The sequence below is a fragment of the Canis lupus genome, chromosome 4, assembly GCF_011100685.1.
Source record: "Canis lupus familiaris isolate Mischka breed German Shepherd chromosome 4, alternate assembly UU_Cfam_GSD_1.0, whole genome shotgun sequence".
Taxonomy (NCBI): Eukaryota; Metazoa; Chordata; class Mammalia; order Carnivora; family Canidae; genus Canis; species Canis lupus.
The window spans coordinates 74,797,404-74,814,784 of NC_049225.1; the positions used below are offsets into that span (position 1 = coordinate 74,797,404).

Here is a 17,381-nt window from a genome sequence, read left to right on the forward strand (position 1 = left end):
GAGACCCATCTCTGACTTTTGACCTCCAGAACTGCGTGATCCTTAATTGGTGCTATTTTAAGTCACCAACTTTATGGGAATTTGTAATGCCAATAATAGGAAACTAATTCAGGTCCCTCGAAATATCCTGGCGGGTATGTATCCAGTGTGAAGGATTCATACCCACCCCAAGCCGGTGAGGACCAAGAGGCACTGGGATCCCTGCTTGCCGGGGCTGCCCAGGCCTGCAGGAGGTTGAGGGATTCGCCTTCCTGCACCTCTCACTGAACACATCTGGTTGGCTAGAAGCCATGGAGGACCAGTATGGGGTCAAATTCCTCCTGAATGGGGTAAGGAGGTCTGTTTCAGCCCAGAGGTGTGAAATCTTGGCTGGTTTATCCAGTAAATTCTCAGGATGCTTTGGCAAGCTCCCTGGTTTGCAGCATTCTCTCCTCAAGGTAAAGCTTGAGCCCAATGGGTGTCCCCCTCCCAGAGCAGCCTGTGCAGGTAAACTGGAGAAACACCTTCACGTGGTCTCAGGCTTCTTTATCTCCCCCACTGTCCTGGTTTCCCTTTGGGTGAGTGGAGGGGGGCCGGGCAAGGCCCTGCTGTAAACGTAGAGAAGCACTTGGGGGACCCGCAGGCTCCGCGTGGGGCCCTAACCATTGGTCTCCTCATCTCTGGGTGCCCCTGAAGGGGCCTGCCCAGGGTGGACCTCGAAGATGAGTGCAGGCCATTTCCGCTCTGCGTGACTCGGCAAAGAGAGAGACTGCCCATCAGTGGGAGCCCCAGCTTGCCCTGGAAGGGAACCCCAAGAGGCCTGGCGCACGAGGGGTCTGCGCGGCGCAGGGCCAGGCGGGGAGCTGGCAGGGGAGAGGCGGAGGGAGCGGGGTCCCGGGCCCACCTCCGCCTCAGCGCCGGGGGTGGGGGGCTCACCCCCCCGCGGTCCCGCCCCGGGTGCCTGTCCCGGGCCTCCCCTATTTGGCCGGCTCGGCGGGCTCTGGGCGGGGCCGGCGGCGCGGGGGCGGGAGGCCGCGGGAAGATGCGCGGCCCGGAGGCTCGGCGGCCGCGGGCGGGCGGGAGGGTGGGGACCCGGGGTGAGGAGCTGGGGTGGGGACCCGGGCTGGGGACCGGGGCTGGGCGGCCGGTCCACGGCCCGCGGAAAGCAGGCGCCGCCCGCTCAGTCAGTCCCCTTTGGGCAGGGAAGGGGGGATCGAGGTCCCCAGCCCCTGGCGGCCGCTCCGCTCCGCTCCGTCCCGCCCCTGGGCCATGTCCCCTGCCTCTGTGCTCGGCCGCGGGCGGGGACTTGATCCCTTGAGCTGAGCGCTAGACCGCGTTGACTTTTCTGCCCCCAACAACTGAACCATGCCATGTGCCCGGAGGAGCTGGCTTGCAAGGCTCTCCGTTGTAGCTCACCTCCTTAACTTTGGGGCCCTTTGCCATGGGACACAGGCTCAGCCCGGCCCGGTGCACTTCCCGGACAGGAGGCAAGGTTAGTGGCTTTTCTTTATTTCCTTTGAAAGCCGTGGCGGAGAGACGCGTGGAAAGTTGGTTGCTTCCCCCCCTCCCCTCCCCCTCCCCCTCCCCTCCCCCTCCGGCTGAACCCTGCAAGACCGTTCGGCGGAGACCTAAGGAAATTTGGAGCTCAGTGACACGGGGCGTCTCAGAGCTCCGTGCTGAAAGTGGCCAGTCCTGAATTCTCCCCCAAAGGCGAGTGTGCCCCGCTCTCTACCCCGTTGCTGCAGCAGAAAGGCCCAAGAGGTAGCTGGTAACGCCTCCCTCCACCCCCTTTTGTCTCCCCTTTCAGTGCTGCACTGTTTCAGTCCTCTCTTTTTCAAATTCTGAACAGGGAAAATGATTTTTTTTTTTTTAAAGTTCCATCTGGCCCCTGGCAGTCATTGCAGTGTTTCTAGTTAGTTCCAGCTCTGCACAGGGGAGGGGAAATGTGATTCCGGCCCCCTGCTGAGCGAGTTTGGCTGTGTTTTGGTTTCCTGGAAAGATGTAGGTCTGTGTTTTGAAAATAACAGTTCTTTTTTTTTTTGGGGGGGGGGGTGGATTACCCCTGTAGGGGCTCACCTTTGCCTGTCCCGGCTTCCCCGTGCAGCTGGCTGCATCCCCTTGGGATTGTGATGAGAGCTGCAATGCTCTGGAAAACACTGGAGGGGGTGTGCGGACAAGTTGTTATTTAAACCCAACACCTCGAGGGGAGCAGCGCTGCTGCCTCTGCTTTTTTTTTATTGGACTTTGAAAGATCAGAGACACTTTTGTGTTTGGTGGGGAGTTCCTTGGCTTCTAGGACAAGACAGAGCGGCAGCAATGGCCCGTGTGGCTGGAGAAACTGTCATGTGCCAAGACCGTTAAGGCACCCTGTGTCAGCCCAGCACCCAGCGACAAGGGCCTTCTGGGGTTGCTGGGCCATTGCTACTGTCCCTGTTTTAAAGCTGTGGAAGCTTGGGGAGTTTAGGGGCCCAGCTCATGGTGCAGTGAGGTTTTGAACTCAGGTAGCCTGGCTCCGGAGGCTGTCCTCTTAGCAGCAATAAGAACAACACACGCACACGCGCACAGTCCAGTGTTTGCTGACTATGCTCAGGCCTTGAGAAGCCGCCCTAGTATTCTGACCCCATTAATGACCAGGATCAGTTGGGTGACAGCTCGCCAGCCTGTGTTTGTAGAGGGTGTCCACACAGGGGGCTGCCTACGTGGCAAAGTTCAAACACTGCTGAGAACTCCTCTGCTGTGACTTCGAGAGCCATCAGAAGCAAGCCCCTTTGCTTTCCTTGGAAGCTGGAGCCCGAACACCAGGGTTAGATGTCAATCAGCCAGCACTTGCTTGTGTAAACGTTCCAGATACCATCTCCCACCCCCAAGTTTAAAATAGCAGCATTTGTTTTTCTTTGAAATACAGCCTCTTTGTGAAAAGTCTCCCTTCTGGCAGCACAGACAAAGCCTGTGAGCACTTCCCAGGGCATTTGGACATGATTTGCTTCAAAGATACGCATTCTCCTGGGTTGGCTTTCAGCTCTCCTTGCTCCCCATCTTCTTTGTAAGTGAATTTAGCCTAGTGTGGAGCAGATACTCCCTGGGCCTTGCTCTCTTCTCTCTGGAAGGTGAGAGATGTTTATTTTTCTTGGTCACCTTTGGGATTACGTGGTGAAAGTATTTGATATTGAAAAATAGCTGTATTGGGGTGCCTGGGTGGCTCAGTGGTTGAGCGTCTGCCTTTGGCTCAGGTTGTGACCTCGGGGTCCGGGAATCGAGTCTGCATCCCGCTCCCCGGGCAGGGAGCCTGCTTCTCCCTCTGCCTGTGTCTCTGCCTTTCTCTCTGTGTCTCTCATGAATGAATAATTTTTTTTAAATTTTTATTTATTTATGATAATTACAGAGAGAGAGAGAGAGGCAGAGACACAGGCAGAGGGAGAAGCAGGCTCCATGCACCGGGAGCCCGATGTGGGATTCGATCCCGGGTCTCCAGGATCGCGCCCTGGGCCAAAGGCAGGCGCCAAACCGCTGCGCCACCCAGGGATCCCTCTCATGAATGAATAAATAAAACCTTAAAAAAAAAAGAAAAAGAAAAATAGCTGCAGAGTGCTCTGAGTTTATTAGCAATGCACAGAAACTTAGGTTTTAAAAATAATTTCCATTTTTAAAAGTCTTTCTCCAGAGTATTTGTTCTTAATCAGCTCACCAATGGATTTAAAAGTAATCCACATTTGGTGCAACAGAGACATTTCTGAGCAGGCGTCATTTAGAACCGAGTGGAGAGACGGAGAACAAATGAGAGGGAGAGAGAGAGAAAGAGAGAGAGATGGAGAGAAGGGATGAGAAAACTCTAAGCCTCTTGGGACTAGGATGACCTGGGTTTTGCCCCAGTGACCAGTCTATCATTTCACAAAGAACCAATGTCCCTAGATTTCCATTTCTACTCTGACAACATTTTTGAATCGCACCCAATCTCTGCACATTTAAACTTGCAAATGATTTCAGATATCATCTCTGCCATCCTTATTTTTCCAAGGAGGAATGCGGGGGGGGGGGGCTTAGAAGTGGGTCAGTTAGCATGTATTCAGTGAGCACCTGTTAAGTGCCGCTTCACCCAAGGGGATTGCACAGGGTCCCGTGGTTGGAAGCATTCTGATCCTAGGTAATCATTAACATTCTTTTTAGTTCTATGGGTTGGGCAGAGGCAGGATTTTAGCCCTGGGAAAGAGCACAGAGGTATATCCAGTCTTTTCAGGGACCAGAAGAGGCAGATTTGACACTCTGCCCAGTATTCTTTCCAGATCACTCACTTGTGATATATAAACGTGCAACGACTTCCACAAGGTTTCTTGGTTCCCAACCAAGTACCAGAACAATGGGGAATACTGGTCTTGCACATAACACACTGCCTCTCTTGTACAGCCAGGGATAGCCCCTTGGGTTCCTTGTTCCTTGTGCTGTCTACAAGTCACCGGCTGTTGCTATGATTTCCTTTGCTCCCAGAGACTCTGAAATCAACAGAGCAGACAGTTTGGCCTGTGGTAGAGTTGTGCTTGAGGCTGCACAAGTTTGTGCGGGAACAGGGGAAGTGTTTCAAGGCAAATGGTTCACGTGGGCTTCAAAATGAACGTTGTAATCACCTATCTATGCTATTTGAAAAAAAATAAGGAAGAAATTATTTCATATATCTTCTTTATGTAAGAAGATACTTCACAGTTTTGGTATTTTATTTGTGTTAGTTATCATAAGCAATTATGGTCTGGAGGTCAGTAGTCATAGGGCTGGTGAGCAAATCCAGCTTCCTGTGGCATATTTTCCAACTTTGAAGGGATCAACATAATCCTCTATATCTTGCCATGTGTAGTTTCCTATGACAAAAATATACTCGAAAGGTTGCAACATTCCATGGAAGAGAATTATGAAAATGAACTTCTGGGCAGCCCACGTGGCTCAGCGGTTTGAGCAGGTGCCTTTGGCTCAGAGCGTGATCCCGGAGTCCCAGGATCGAGGCCCGCGTCGGGCTCCCTGCATGGAGTCATCTTCTCCCTCTGCCTGTGTCTCTGCCTCTCTCTCTCTCTCTCTGTCTCTGTCTCTGTATCTCTCATGAATAAATAAATAAATAATCTTAAAAAAAAGAAAGAAAATGAACTTCTGACTCTTAGAGAATTTAATTGCTCATTTTTAATAAAGAGTCTTAGAAATCCATTGAAATACACAGTATAGGGCAGCCCCAGTGGCGCAGCAGTTTAGCGCTGCCTCCAGCCCAGGGCGTGATCCTGGAGACCTGGGATCGAGTCCTGTGTCGGGCTCCCTGCATGGAGCCCGCTTCCCCCTCTGCCTGTGTCTCTACCTCTCTCTCTCTCTCTCTGTCTCTATGAATAAATGAATAAAATCTTTTTAAAAAAATTAAATACACAGTATAAAGAGTTAAGTATAGATTTTACCAAAACTATAAAATCTGGCAGATAAATATTCTCTCACTGGTCTCCTTTCTTCATAAGCAGAAGGTTAAAGATCGCTTGGTGGTGTGTATTTCTAAAAGCACTTGTGCCAGTAGGCTTCGCACAGAGTTTCTCATGAAGTATCATCAATGCTTGTGACTGAGGGTTTCGAGTCTAATTTTAGGTAAGGTAAGGCGAGGTGCTCAGGGCTGATAATGTATTTCCGTAAAGCTGCAGACTGTGATGTGATTACAGTGTGTCTCAGTTCCAACAACCACAGCCTTGTTGATGCCCCATCTTGACATCTGGTTCTCAGTGGCAGACCCTTGAGAAGCAGCAAGGGCAGCGGGGTTAGGGCTCTGGGGTCAGGTCACCCTGGAACGAATCCTCACCCCTCTTCATTGTCTTTTTGCAGGGGTGGGAATGAGGGCTAATGAGATGAGGGGCTATGTTAGTAATATCTGTCCCAGAGAACCATAAGGATACAGCAAGAGACCAGGTTGGTATACTCTGAATGCTGTGCTTGACCGCAGCAATGGTAAAAATTGAGGTAAAAAAATGAGGGCCTATTATTATTTCCTGACATGTTTTTTTCTCCATTCCTGTCATATCCCCTCTGGGCTCTGCTTTCTCCTGGCCAAGGTTATAGCTGCCTCCTCTTCCAAACAAAATACCTACTGAGAGGAAGCCAAGGTGGGCGTGGGCTTTTCCCCTGTCTCTGCTTGGAGGTTATATCTATTTATGACACAATGATCCTTGGTGGCCAACTGTCTATCTTTAATACTAATTATAGCCACTGTAATAAATGTAGCACTGTTCTACACTTATTACATGTATTAATACACCAGCTCCTCATAGCCACCCTACGAGGTAAATACTCATATTTTGATGCCCTTGTATAGACAAGGCAACTAGGGGTAGGCCACCAGTATAAGTCACACTCCTATTTCTATCCACACCTACCGGCTGACATGGCTTAGCTGCTTCATTTACAATAAACTCAAGAAGAAAATCTAGTCTTATCTCTTGTTACTCTACCGGATAAACAGGCCATTGTTATCTATCTCCCTGTACTGCTGAGCATATTGAGGCCTCTTTTTTTTTTTTTTTAAGATTTTATGTATTTGTTCATGAGAGACAGAGAGAGAGAGAGAAGCAACCTCCATGTAGGAAGCCCGATGCAGGACTCAATCCCAGGACTCCAGGATCACACCCTGGGCCAAAGGCAGGTACTAAACCATTGAGCTACCCAGAGATCCCATATTGAGGCCTCTTAAAGAAGTCATGCCCTCCTCTTCTTGTCCGATCATATCCCCAGGAGCAGTAGTATCACTTCTACTCTACTATTCTGCCCTTCAACTCTCTCCCAAGTGCAACTGCTTATGTACATGAAGTGCAGTGGCTAAGAACATGATTTTGAAAGAGGAAGCATGAGATTTCAGTAGTAAGTAATGTTGCATATTGGGTCTGTGACCTCTCTTAGGCTCAGTTTCTTTATCTATGAACTGGGAATTTACTGAATCTGTGTCACAGATTGTTAAGTACTGAAGGAGAAGAGACTTACGGTACCTGGCTCATAGCAAGTGCTCGTTAAGTGGCTTCTATGGTTACTATCATTAGATTATTGTATAGCCACCTTATGCTGGCTTTCTTCAAAACCCACGAGATTGAAAGCAACTGGGTCAAGAGCCCTAAATTTGTTTGCTCTTTTTTTCTTTGAGGAGTAGGTCCTGGAACCTAGGCAAGCTTTATCTTTCATTTTATATTTTCAAAACTCTTGTTTAATTCTTTGAGATGCATCTTCAGAGATAGGCCCAGAGGAGCATTTCCTGAGGGAGAAGTCAGCCTCTGGGCAGTGACCACACACAGCTGGGCCCACCTCAAGATGATGGCTTATGCACTGTTGAGTAAGACTTTTTCTGCCCCTAATTTCCATCTATTTCTAACCCTGGAGAAGCCAGAGACATCACTGTGAGTAGTAGAAGAAAAGAGTAAGCTGAGAAGAATAGAAGGGAAGCCAACTGTATCCACCCTTTTTCCACCCACCCTGGCCTTGCCTCTCCTAAGCTCTGAACCTGGAAGGCCAGTGAAACTCTGATACTAAATATGTCCAGATATTCCATGGAGAGAAGGCAGTATAGAGGACTGAGTCAATGTGACTCAGTCATGGCACACTAGCGTCATTGATTTGTACAAAACCCCTTTCTTTATTTTTTTTTATGCATTTTTGTCCCTACTCTCATTCTTCCTCATGGAAAACCATTTTAATGGGTTCCATATGTATTTTTTGTTTGCATATGTTCTGGCCGACTTTGTAGTGTATTGTTTTTGTGTATTTTCCATTGATGTCAATGGCTCTGTATTAACTTGTATCTTATTTTTCACTGAATATTGTTTTTAAAGATTTGCCTATGTTGCTATGTGATCTGTTGCTCCTAATGGTTGCAATTAGAAACAATGGTTCTGGATTTTTTTAAAAAAATGTAGATGTAAACATCTAAAATATTGAGACTATTTATTAGTACCTAAGAGTAAAAACTCTGTGCTCTGCCCTGTATTTCATCCAAGGCAGAAATGAACAATTTCCTAAATATGTTGGAAGGTGGTTGTCTGGGAAAGGAGGCCATTTTATAAATGTCCCCCATTAAGTCCAATTCTTTTAATTAATCAGCTACAAACCTGCTCACTGATACGGCAATACGTTACGAGCCAGACACCTGCGACCTGCAAGATTCTGGCCTCCAAAAGCTTAGGGAATAAAGTCTGACGAACAAAAGGCTTTGTAAAATGAGGCTGTTCCGGGAGGTATGGAACGTAAGGACCTGGGGGTGCAGAGGAGAGAGAGAGGACTTCAACCAGGGACATTAGGAGAAAGAAGAAGGGGGACTAGCGTTGGGAACTTCAAAGCATAAGTGGGAATAAACAGGATTATCGGTAGAGAGTGCAAAAGACACAGTAGTTGGGGTGTAACATGAACAAAGCAATGTAAGCTGAAAAGTGCAAGGAATACATCTGGGAGGCAGCAAGTGGAATTTGTTTTTCTTTTTCTTCCTCGCTTCATCCCTTCCTCCTTTTCTTTTTTCTTTCCTTTTTTTCCTGTAAAGCAAAATATTAGTCTTTTTTTTTTTTAAGATTTTATTTATTTATTCACAAGAGACAGAGAGAGAGAGAGAGAGAGAGAGAGAGAGAGAGAGAGGCAGAGGGAGAAGCAGGCTCCATGCAGGGAGCCCGACACAGGACTCGATCCCGGGTCTCCAGGATCATGCCCTGGGCTGAAGGCAGCACTAAACTGCTGAGCCACCCAGGGATCCCCAAAAGATTAGTCATTTTTCTAAGTGGCTACTGGTTTGCCTGAAGAAGTCTGTAATCCTGGGTGATGATCAGGCCCTGCCAGTTAGATTCCTTGTTATCCTCAGACATCAGGATGCGGAGGAAGTGCTGGGGATTTAAACACGAACAAGCCAAAGGTCCGTGTGTTCTTGTGTGTGGAAGGAACAGGTGTTCCCGTCTTGCATTTTCAGAGTGGCAGTTTTCATCTTCCCATTTTTATTTTGTATATTTTGTAAAAACAAAAAGAGACACCCACGTGTCCTTAGGCACCCTGCCCACGCTATGAAGCACCGATCTGTGGCCGGTGTGGGCCTCTCAGAGTGGACCCCACCGGTGGGCTGCTTCGCATTTTTCTCGAACCCGAGTTAATGGAAGTTCCTGAGGTGCTTAAGCTCCTTACGATACACAGTGAAGCTCTGTGATCTGTATTAACGAACTCAGGACTTGAAATATTCCTCGTGCTGACCTTGCCCCTTCCTAACAGTACACCTCGTCAATGAATTCTCGGCTTAATTAGTCTGTGCTGAAGCATCTGCCATCAGAGCGCTGCCCCTGGGTCGGCCCAGGCTGCCACGGGTCACCCCGGGGGGGACCCCCCCGAGTCGATTTGAGTTGTTCAGGGAATTTATAGGGACAGTGCTTGTGCGGTGGACAGGACCTGGAAACATCGGGTCATTAGCAGTATTTTGCAATCAACAAGCTAACGTCTAAGTTCCAAATGGCAGAGCGTTTACCTTGCCATAGACTCAGCAGAAAGTTCTCTCAGTTTTTTCATTTATTTATTTATTTAAATTTTCAATATTTATTTATTTATTTATTTATTTATTTATTTATTTTTATTGGAGTTCGACTTGCCAGTGTATAGCATAACACCCAGTGCTCATCAGTCTTTTTAAAGATTTTTTAAAAAATTATTATTTTATTACTTATTATTAAATAATAAATTTTTTAAAAGATTTTTAAAAAAAATTTATTATTAATTTTATTTTTTGACAGAGAGATGGAACCAGAGAGCCCAAGTGGGGGGGGAATGGCAGAGGGAGAGGGAGAAGTAGGCAACCTGATGCAGAACTCGATCCCATGACCCTGGGATCAGGACCTGGGCCAAACACAGACGCTTAACTGACTGAGCCACCCCGGCAGCCCTCGGTTTTATTCTTTGTCTCCTTTTCTTTCAGAGCATTTCATCAAGGCCCTGCCCGAATACCACGTGGTGGCCCCCGTCCGGGTAGACGCCAGCGGGCGGTTTCTGTCCTATGGCTTGCACCCTCCCATCACCAGCAACCGGAGGAGGAGAGATTTGGCTGGCCCGGAGGATCGGGCCTATTACAGGATTTCACACGAGGACAAGGACCTGTTCTTTAACTTGTCAGTCACTCAGGGATTTCTTTCCGAAAGCTATATCTTGGAGAGGAGACACGGGAACCTGTCCCACGTGGAGATGGTGGCTTCCTCGGCGCCCCCCTGCCACCTGACGGGCACGGTTCTGCAACAGGGCACCAGGATGGGGACTGCCGCACTCAGCGCCTGCCAGGGACTGGTGAGTGCCCGCGTCCGTCCCCTCCTTCCCCGCCCCCAGGCTCCTGTCCCCTTGGCCTGCACCCCGAGGACCAGTGGGTTCACCCACACATTCAGTGCACACCAGTCGAACGCTTGTGATGCACACGGTCCCGGCTGCCATGTGGCCTGGGGAGCCCTGCATAGGAGTCCAATGGAGCAATCTGGGCGGCGTGAAGAGTAAGGGTGCTGGGGGCCCGCCACCCCGAGCAGGGGACACTAAACCAGGAGCCACACGGTGGGAAGGGAGGCCGCTCAGAGGGTATCGCCCTGGCTGGCCGGCCTGCGGCTCTTGGATTAGGAAAGCCTGGATGTGGGCTGAAGGGCGAGGCTCACTAGTAGTGATGGTGGTGGTAGCAGCTGCGGCGGTATCGTCCTTGACGGTGTGGACTTCGTGGTCATCCTTCGTAGGGAACATAGGCTGTTGGTTTATCCCTTCGTGCCTTTGTCTTCTCATCTGGCAAACCCACCTCCTCGAGCAGGGCTTGGCGAAGGACGGGCTGCAGACCAAATCCGACTGCCTCTTGGTTTTGGTAAATGAAGTTTTATTGGAACACAGATAAGCCCACGTGTTCACATTCTCTAAGGCTGCTTTCCAACCACAACAGCAGAGCTGAGTAGTTGACATCAGGACTGTATGGCCCATGAGGCCCCCAAATTGCTATCTGGCTTCCACTGGAAAAAAAAAAATTTTTGCTAATCCCTGTAATAGGCTATTGTGAGAATTTTTTTAAAAAAAGATTTTATTTATTCATGAGAGACAGAGAGAGAGAGAGGCAGAGACACAGGCAGAGGGAGAGGCAGGCTCCATGCAGGGAGCCCGACGCGGGACTCGATCCCAGGACCCCAGGATCAGGCCCTGGGCTGAAGGCGGTGCTAAACCGCTGGGCCACCCGGGCTGCCCTATTGTGAGAATTAAATGAATTGACATATATAAACACCTTAGAAGAGTGCTTAGGAATAATATACACTCCATGGATATTGACTGCTATTATCATTTTTTTAATGTTTCCAATATGCCAGGTACTGGAATGTGTGGTTTATGAGGTGATTTATGTACATTGTCCTCTTCTGCCCCCAGGTCCCCATCTTGGTTACTTTTTAGTAGGTGATGAAGCTTGGAGATGTTGAATAACTTTATTGCACCAGTTAATTTGAGCCCGAGTCTCTCTACCTTTTACCAGTCGCCCTCTGATTCCTTCATCTCCCCTAGTTTTGGGGAACCACTAATCTACTTTCTGTCTCTGCTATCTATTTGAAGCCCTTATTTTAATAAGCCCTCCAGGAGATTCTGATGCTCACTGAAGTTTAAGAAGCACTGGAGTAGAGCAGTCATTCATAACCCCGGTTGAACATTAGGATCCACTGGGGGGCTTTTAAAAAGTGTCCATTCCCCCCACCCGTCCTTCCAGGTATTCTGATTTAACTGGTCTGAGGGTGGAGCTTAGACATCAGTGATTATTTAAAGCTCCTTGGGAAATTCTAATGTGCGGTAGGTGTTGCCAGCTAATAGATTAGCATAAGTGGGTATTAATTAGCATCATTAGCCAATATTACTCTAAAGTAGCAACTCTCCCCCAATAATTCCAGCGTGTAGCCAGAGTTGAGAAACTGCTGCTCTCAATTGCCCCCTCTTTTCATCTTGTGCTTTCTAAGGGAGCTAGCACACTGTTTAGCATTTTTCCAGGCTTGGGCACAGAATATTGAGAACTGTTCCATTTCAAATGGCCCCGGGGAGCAGTCCTGACTATCATGTGGGCATTTTCAGATTCCAATTCCTGTTTCATACTAACTGCAGTTAGTGGAATTGAGGCCAGGGTTTGTAAATGAAGTTTTATTGGAACACAGATAAGCCCATGTGTTTATATTATCTAAGGCTGCTTTCCAACTACAACAGCAGAACTGAGTAGTTGAGATCAGGACTGTATAGCCCATTTGTACAAAGAGGCAAATATTAACTAATGATTAATCTTGGACTAATGTAGCCAAGATGATGGAAAATTCTAGATTCAAATTGCTGAATGATTTTGCCAGAAGAACCAATCTAGGGGATCCCTGGATGGCTCAGCGGTTTAGTGCCTGCCTTCGACCCAGGACGTGGTCCTGGAGTCCTGGAATCTAGTCCCACATCGGGCTCCCTACATGGAGCCTGCTTCTCCCTCTGCCTGTGTCTCTGCCTCTCTCTGTGTCTTTCATGAATAAATAAATAAAATCTTAAAAAAAAAAAAGGAACCCATCTACTGGAATTATTTTGGAGTCTTTCATACAGAATTGAACGGCTAATGGACAGTTATAAAATAGGCACTAAAATCCAAATGAGTTTCTTTCCCTTCTGTGAGCGTTCAGGCTGGCCGGCTTCAAGTTCATTTGCCATAATCACCAGTCTCCTCATCAAAAGGGTGAGATTGGATTGGAGGGTGGTTGGATTTGTGTCTGATTTCACCTAATCACTAATCTGGGATCTGACTTCTGGGATATTTATTTTCCCTCTCATCCAAACATGACCCCACACTCAAATTCACAGGATGGCCCCCTCCTACCCCTAAGGACAGAGGTGGCATTCGGGAAGGCTTTCTGAGGAAGGAAGCGTTTTCATGTGGAGCAGGACATCTGCTCCTCCTTTCTCTGGCTCAGGGCTGGCATATTCTTTGCTTTAGATGTAGTCATCCTAATGTTGGAGGCTGTGTTCTCTTGGAGTTGTCTATAATTTAAGGCCCACTTAGCTTCCCTTGGAGCAGGCTCAGATGGTTGCAAACTGAAGACCCAAGAAAGGTCACTCATGACAGGGGGTGGGGTGACCTCCTTCCTCCTTTTAATACCTTCCACATGGCCCTAGTCCCCATCCTCTTGGACCCTGCTCTTGAGTGAGTCAGCTCATGTCCCAGCCCAGCAGCTCTCCCTCTGTTGTCTTTACCATTCTCATCTCTTTCTCCCTTCATGTCTTTATAACCTTGAAGTTATAGAATTTGTTTCTTTTGAACAGTTTAGTTGATTGAGAACTTAGTTCTAAGTTCTTTGATGGAGAGACTGTGTTGTTTAATCATCCTCGGTGGGAATCGTTACCTGTGAGAATCCTCGTGGGGATTTTTGGATTTGCTATTATCAGGGGCCCTACAACGATTTGTCTGAGGTTAGTTTGTTGTTACTATTTATCTGAGATTTCTGCAAACTGTTATACTCCACGCTTAGGCATGATATAGGATTGGGGTTCAAACCCTTCATGGGTACCCCATTAACACTGATGGCTTGGTCTAGGTTCCCATTGCCTGGACTGTATGCTTAAATTAGTAAATATTTTGCTGTTTATTATTTTAATAAATATAAAATTTAAATTCTTTTTTTTTTGAATTTTTATTTTTTTATGATAGTCACACACACAGAGAGAGAGAGAGAGAGAGGCAGAGACACAGGCAGAGAGAGAAGCAGGCTCCATGCTCCGGGAGCCCGATGTGGGATTCGATCCCGGGTCTCCAGGATGGCGCCCTGGGCCAAAGGCAGGCACTAAACTGCTGCGCCACCCAGGGATCCCTAAATTCTTATTCATAGTCAGGGACAGTATTTCTCAGCTCAGGCTTTATTATAGTGAATGTGGTTTTTGGTTCTATCTTAAACCCTAGCCTCGATTCCAGCCCCTACCAGGGAATTAGATCCTGAACCCTAATCTGAATAGCTAGCTAGTTGGTCATGGCACTCTCTCTTGAGGGCTACTCTGCTTCAACTCCTACTCAGCTCTCTTTCCTTTTCCTTTTTGGCACATTGAGATTTTCTTTATTGTTTTGAGCTCAAGTCTGGATTAAAATTTTCAAAGAGGTATTATTTTCAGTTCTATTTTTCAGTTTAATGCTTGATTTTAAGATAGTTGTGGTTTCATATGCAGTTATAAGAACTAGTACTGAGAGATCCCATGTACCCTTGACTCAGTCTTCCCCAATGGTAACATCTTGCAAAATTACTGTACAATATCATAGCCAACATTTTGACATTGATATAGTCAAGATGCTCCACATTTCCATGACAAACAATTCCTCACGCTGACCTTTTATTTTTATTTTTTTTTTAAGATTTTATTCATCTATTCATCTCTCATGAATAAATGACACAAAGAGAGGCTGAGACATAGGCAGAGGAAGAAGCCTCTCTCCCTGGAGGGAGCCTGATAACTGACTCGATCCCAGGACCCCGGGATCATGACCTGAGCCAAAGGCCACTGAGCCATTCAGGTGCCTCATCATGCTGATCTTTTATAGACACACCCATTTCCTTCCTGCCCTCAGCCCCTCCTTCTGTGTATGTTTTATGTTTAAGTAATTATCCATTTTGAATTAATTTTTGTGTAAGATATGAGGCTTAGGTAGAGGTTCATTTGAACTCTCTCTGTTTTTCTTGTTGCCTATGGATGTCCAGTTGTTCCAGCACCATTTTTCTTTTTTTAAAGGCTACCTTCCTTCCATTGAATTGCCTCTATACTTGTCAAAAATCACTTAGACGTATTTTTGTGAGTCTGTTTCTGAGTTTTATGTTCTATTCTACTAGTAGAATCTTTATTACTATAGCTATATAATTAGTGTGGAAATCAAGTAGACTGATTCCTACCATTTTATGTTTTTCAAAATTGTTTTAGTAATTCTAGTTCCTTTGCCTTTCCATATAAGTTTTAGAATAATCTGACCACAAAAATTTGCTGAGATTTTGGTAGGAATTTTATTAAACCTATATATAAATTTGGAGAATTGACATTTGTTTAGTCCAATCCATGAACATGGTAGGTCTCTCCCATTTCTTCCCATGAGACCTATCCAGGTTGACAGATGGGACTGAAAGGTCCATGATGCTTGGTTTTCCCTCCTTCCCAAGGTGAGAATTCTATTGATCCTTGGGAAGAAGTCTCACTCTGATGGCATTTCTCACCAGAAATTCTCCCAGTCTTTATCTTTGTATGTATCACCCATTAGGTGGGCTATTTTTGTGGGCCCACAGGCCCTCCCACCTATTAAGTCGTTAGTGTGATTCGAGAATGAGGCTATGAAATGGACTCAATAATTGCCTTGTATTTTTTTTAATTTACTTTAATTAGTCAGAGAATTTATTTGGGGAAAAATTAGTGAAACCATTTTTGCAAATTTGTTTGCTTGGTTTGTTCACTCATATTTATTCTTGAAGTATTCTGTTTTGGAGAGTGTTCTGATTCTAAATTAGTCTGGTAGAATGATAGCAATTTCTTCTGTCTCCCCCGCTGCTGAAAGATGGGGCCCAGTGGCATGGCTGCATTTTATTCTCAGGTGAGACTTAGCTCAGTGATTCAGAGCAGGTTTGGAGTAGAGTCTGCTCTGATGTAACCTACATTTTTATGCCTCATTAGTATGATTTATTATTTCTTTTTGGTCTGAAGAATTCCAGTGCCATTTCCCCTTTTTATAGATTTTTAAGTGTGCAAGCTGTCTCAAAAGTTGTAGCAAGAACCTTCATTTCAGTGACTGCCTTAACCCTTACATGCCCCTTACATACTATTCCTACATGAAAGAGATGGATAATCCCATTAGTCAGCCCTGCTTATCTCACACTGTTGTAGATAACAGCTTCAAATACTTTAGAAAAATATCTAGTTCTCTTATTGGTTTAGTAGGAGTAGCTGAATCTCTTTACTCACATTGTTGGGACACCTCATTAAAACTGCTCTTGTCAAGGCATCAGTGAAGTTCGTGTTGCCAGGGGGTGCCTCTCTGGTTTCCTTGTACTTGTGTTTCAGCACCATGTGGCACAATTCCTTTTTTAAAGTAGTTTTGTCTCTTGGTTTAAGTGACACCACAATTATCATGATTTTACTCTTACCTGCCACTCTGAGAGTTCTATGTCAGCATCCTTTGCTCCTTTCCATATCTTTAATTATTAGAGTGTCCTGGGGCTTTATGGATCCTTCTTCTTTAACTTCACCCTCTTATTAGGTGATCCTGATCAATCCCAAATGCTGTCTACTTATCTGTCAACCTGTGTGTCCATCCATCCATCTGTTCACTCATCATCTATCATTATTATCTATCATCTGTCTAATCATCAATTTGTATAATTATCTGTCTTTTGTGTCTATCTATTGGTCTATTATCTATCTATCTATCTATCATCTGCCTATCATCTGTATCATCTGCCTCTGTATATGTATGTGAGTAACAACTAAATGTAGTATCTAACTCTGATATTCCCTTGGAACTCCAGCTCTTTGTCATTTCCACACGTATGCCTAATAAGAATCTCAAATTTGACATGTTCAAAGCAATACTCTTGATTCCCTCCTTCTGCTGTCTTTCCCATCATTCTACATGTCAACTCCATTCTTCCAGTTGCCGAGGCCAAACCCCATGGAATTATCCTATCATTGACTCATCTCTTTCTCTCACGCTCTATATTTATTCTTATCAACAAATCTTGTCAGTTCTTCCATCAAAATATGTGCAGAATCTACCACTCTTGTCACTTCCAAAGCTGACACCCTAGTCCGGTCTTTCTCAACAATGGTAGTTTTGACCTATAGGGGATATTTGGTAATGTCTGGAGATATTTTTGGTTGTCACAACTGGGGAAGGGGAGATTGCTTCTGGCTTCCAGTGAGTAGAGGCCAACGATGTTGGAAACTTTCTACAGTGCACAGAACGGACCTCCACAGCAAAAGATTATATGGTACAAAATGTCAACAGTTTCGAGGTTGAGAAACTCTGCCCTAGTTCTAGTCACTATCCTGCCTCTTCTGGACCATGACATTGACCTCCTGGGTGTCCTCCACTTCCTGTGTTAATTCCCTGCAAGCCTTTTCTCACAGTGGCCAGACTGGACTTTTAAACACATTTAGAGAGCAGTGCACTCTGCTGCTTAAAATCTCTACTTATTTCCCATCGCAGTAGGATAAAATCCAAATGTCTTGTCCTGGCTTCCAGACTCACTACCCTGCCCTGCTCACTGCCCACCTCTCTGCCCTCCTTCCCCATCACCTTGCCCTCCTGCTTCATACTCTATCACACTGACCTCTCTGTTTTCCAAATGTATCAAGCACATTCTGGCCTCATCGCCTTTGCATTCATGTTCCCTCTGCCTAGAACACTCTTC

The 17,381-nt window shown here is 46.3% G+C and overlaps 1 protein-coding gene across 1 annotated transcript in view; it reads left to right on the plus strand.

The window, feature by feature from the left end:
- The first annotated feature begins 1,089 nt into the window (after window positions 1–1,089).
- The window catches only part of ADAMTS12 (ADAM metallopeptidase with thrombospondin type 1 motif 12), a 303,108-nt gene continuing 286,816 nt past the window's right edge, over window positions 1,090–17,381 (plus strand). Inside the window, exons 1-2 of the mRNA XM_038535470.1 lie at window positions 1,090–1,471; window positions 9,908–10,269. Coding sequence (XP_038391398.1) covers window positions 1,345–1,471; window positions 9,908–10,269 — 489 coding nt within the window. The 5' untranslated portion in view covers window positions 1,090–1,344. The remainder of the gene's footprint in view (window positions 1,472–9,907; window positions 10,270–17,381) is intronic.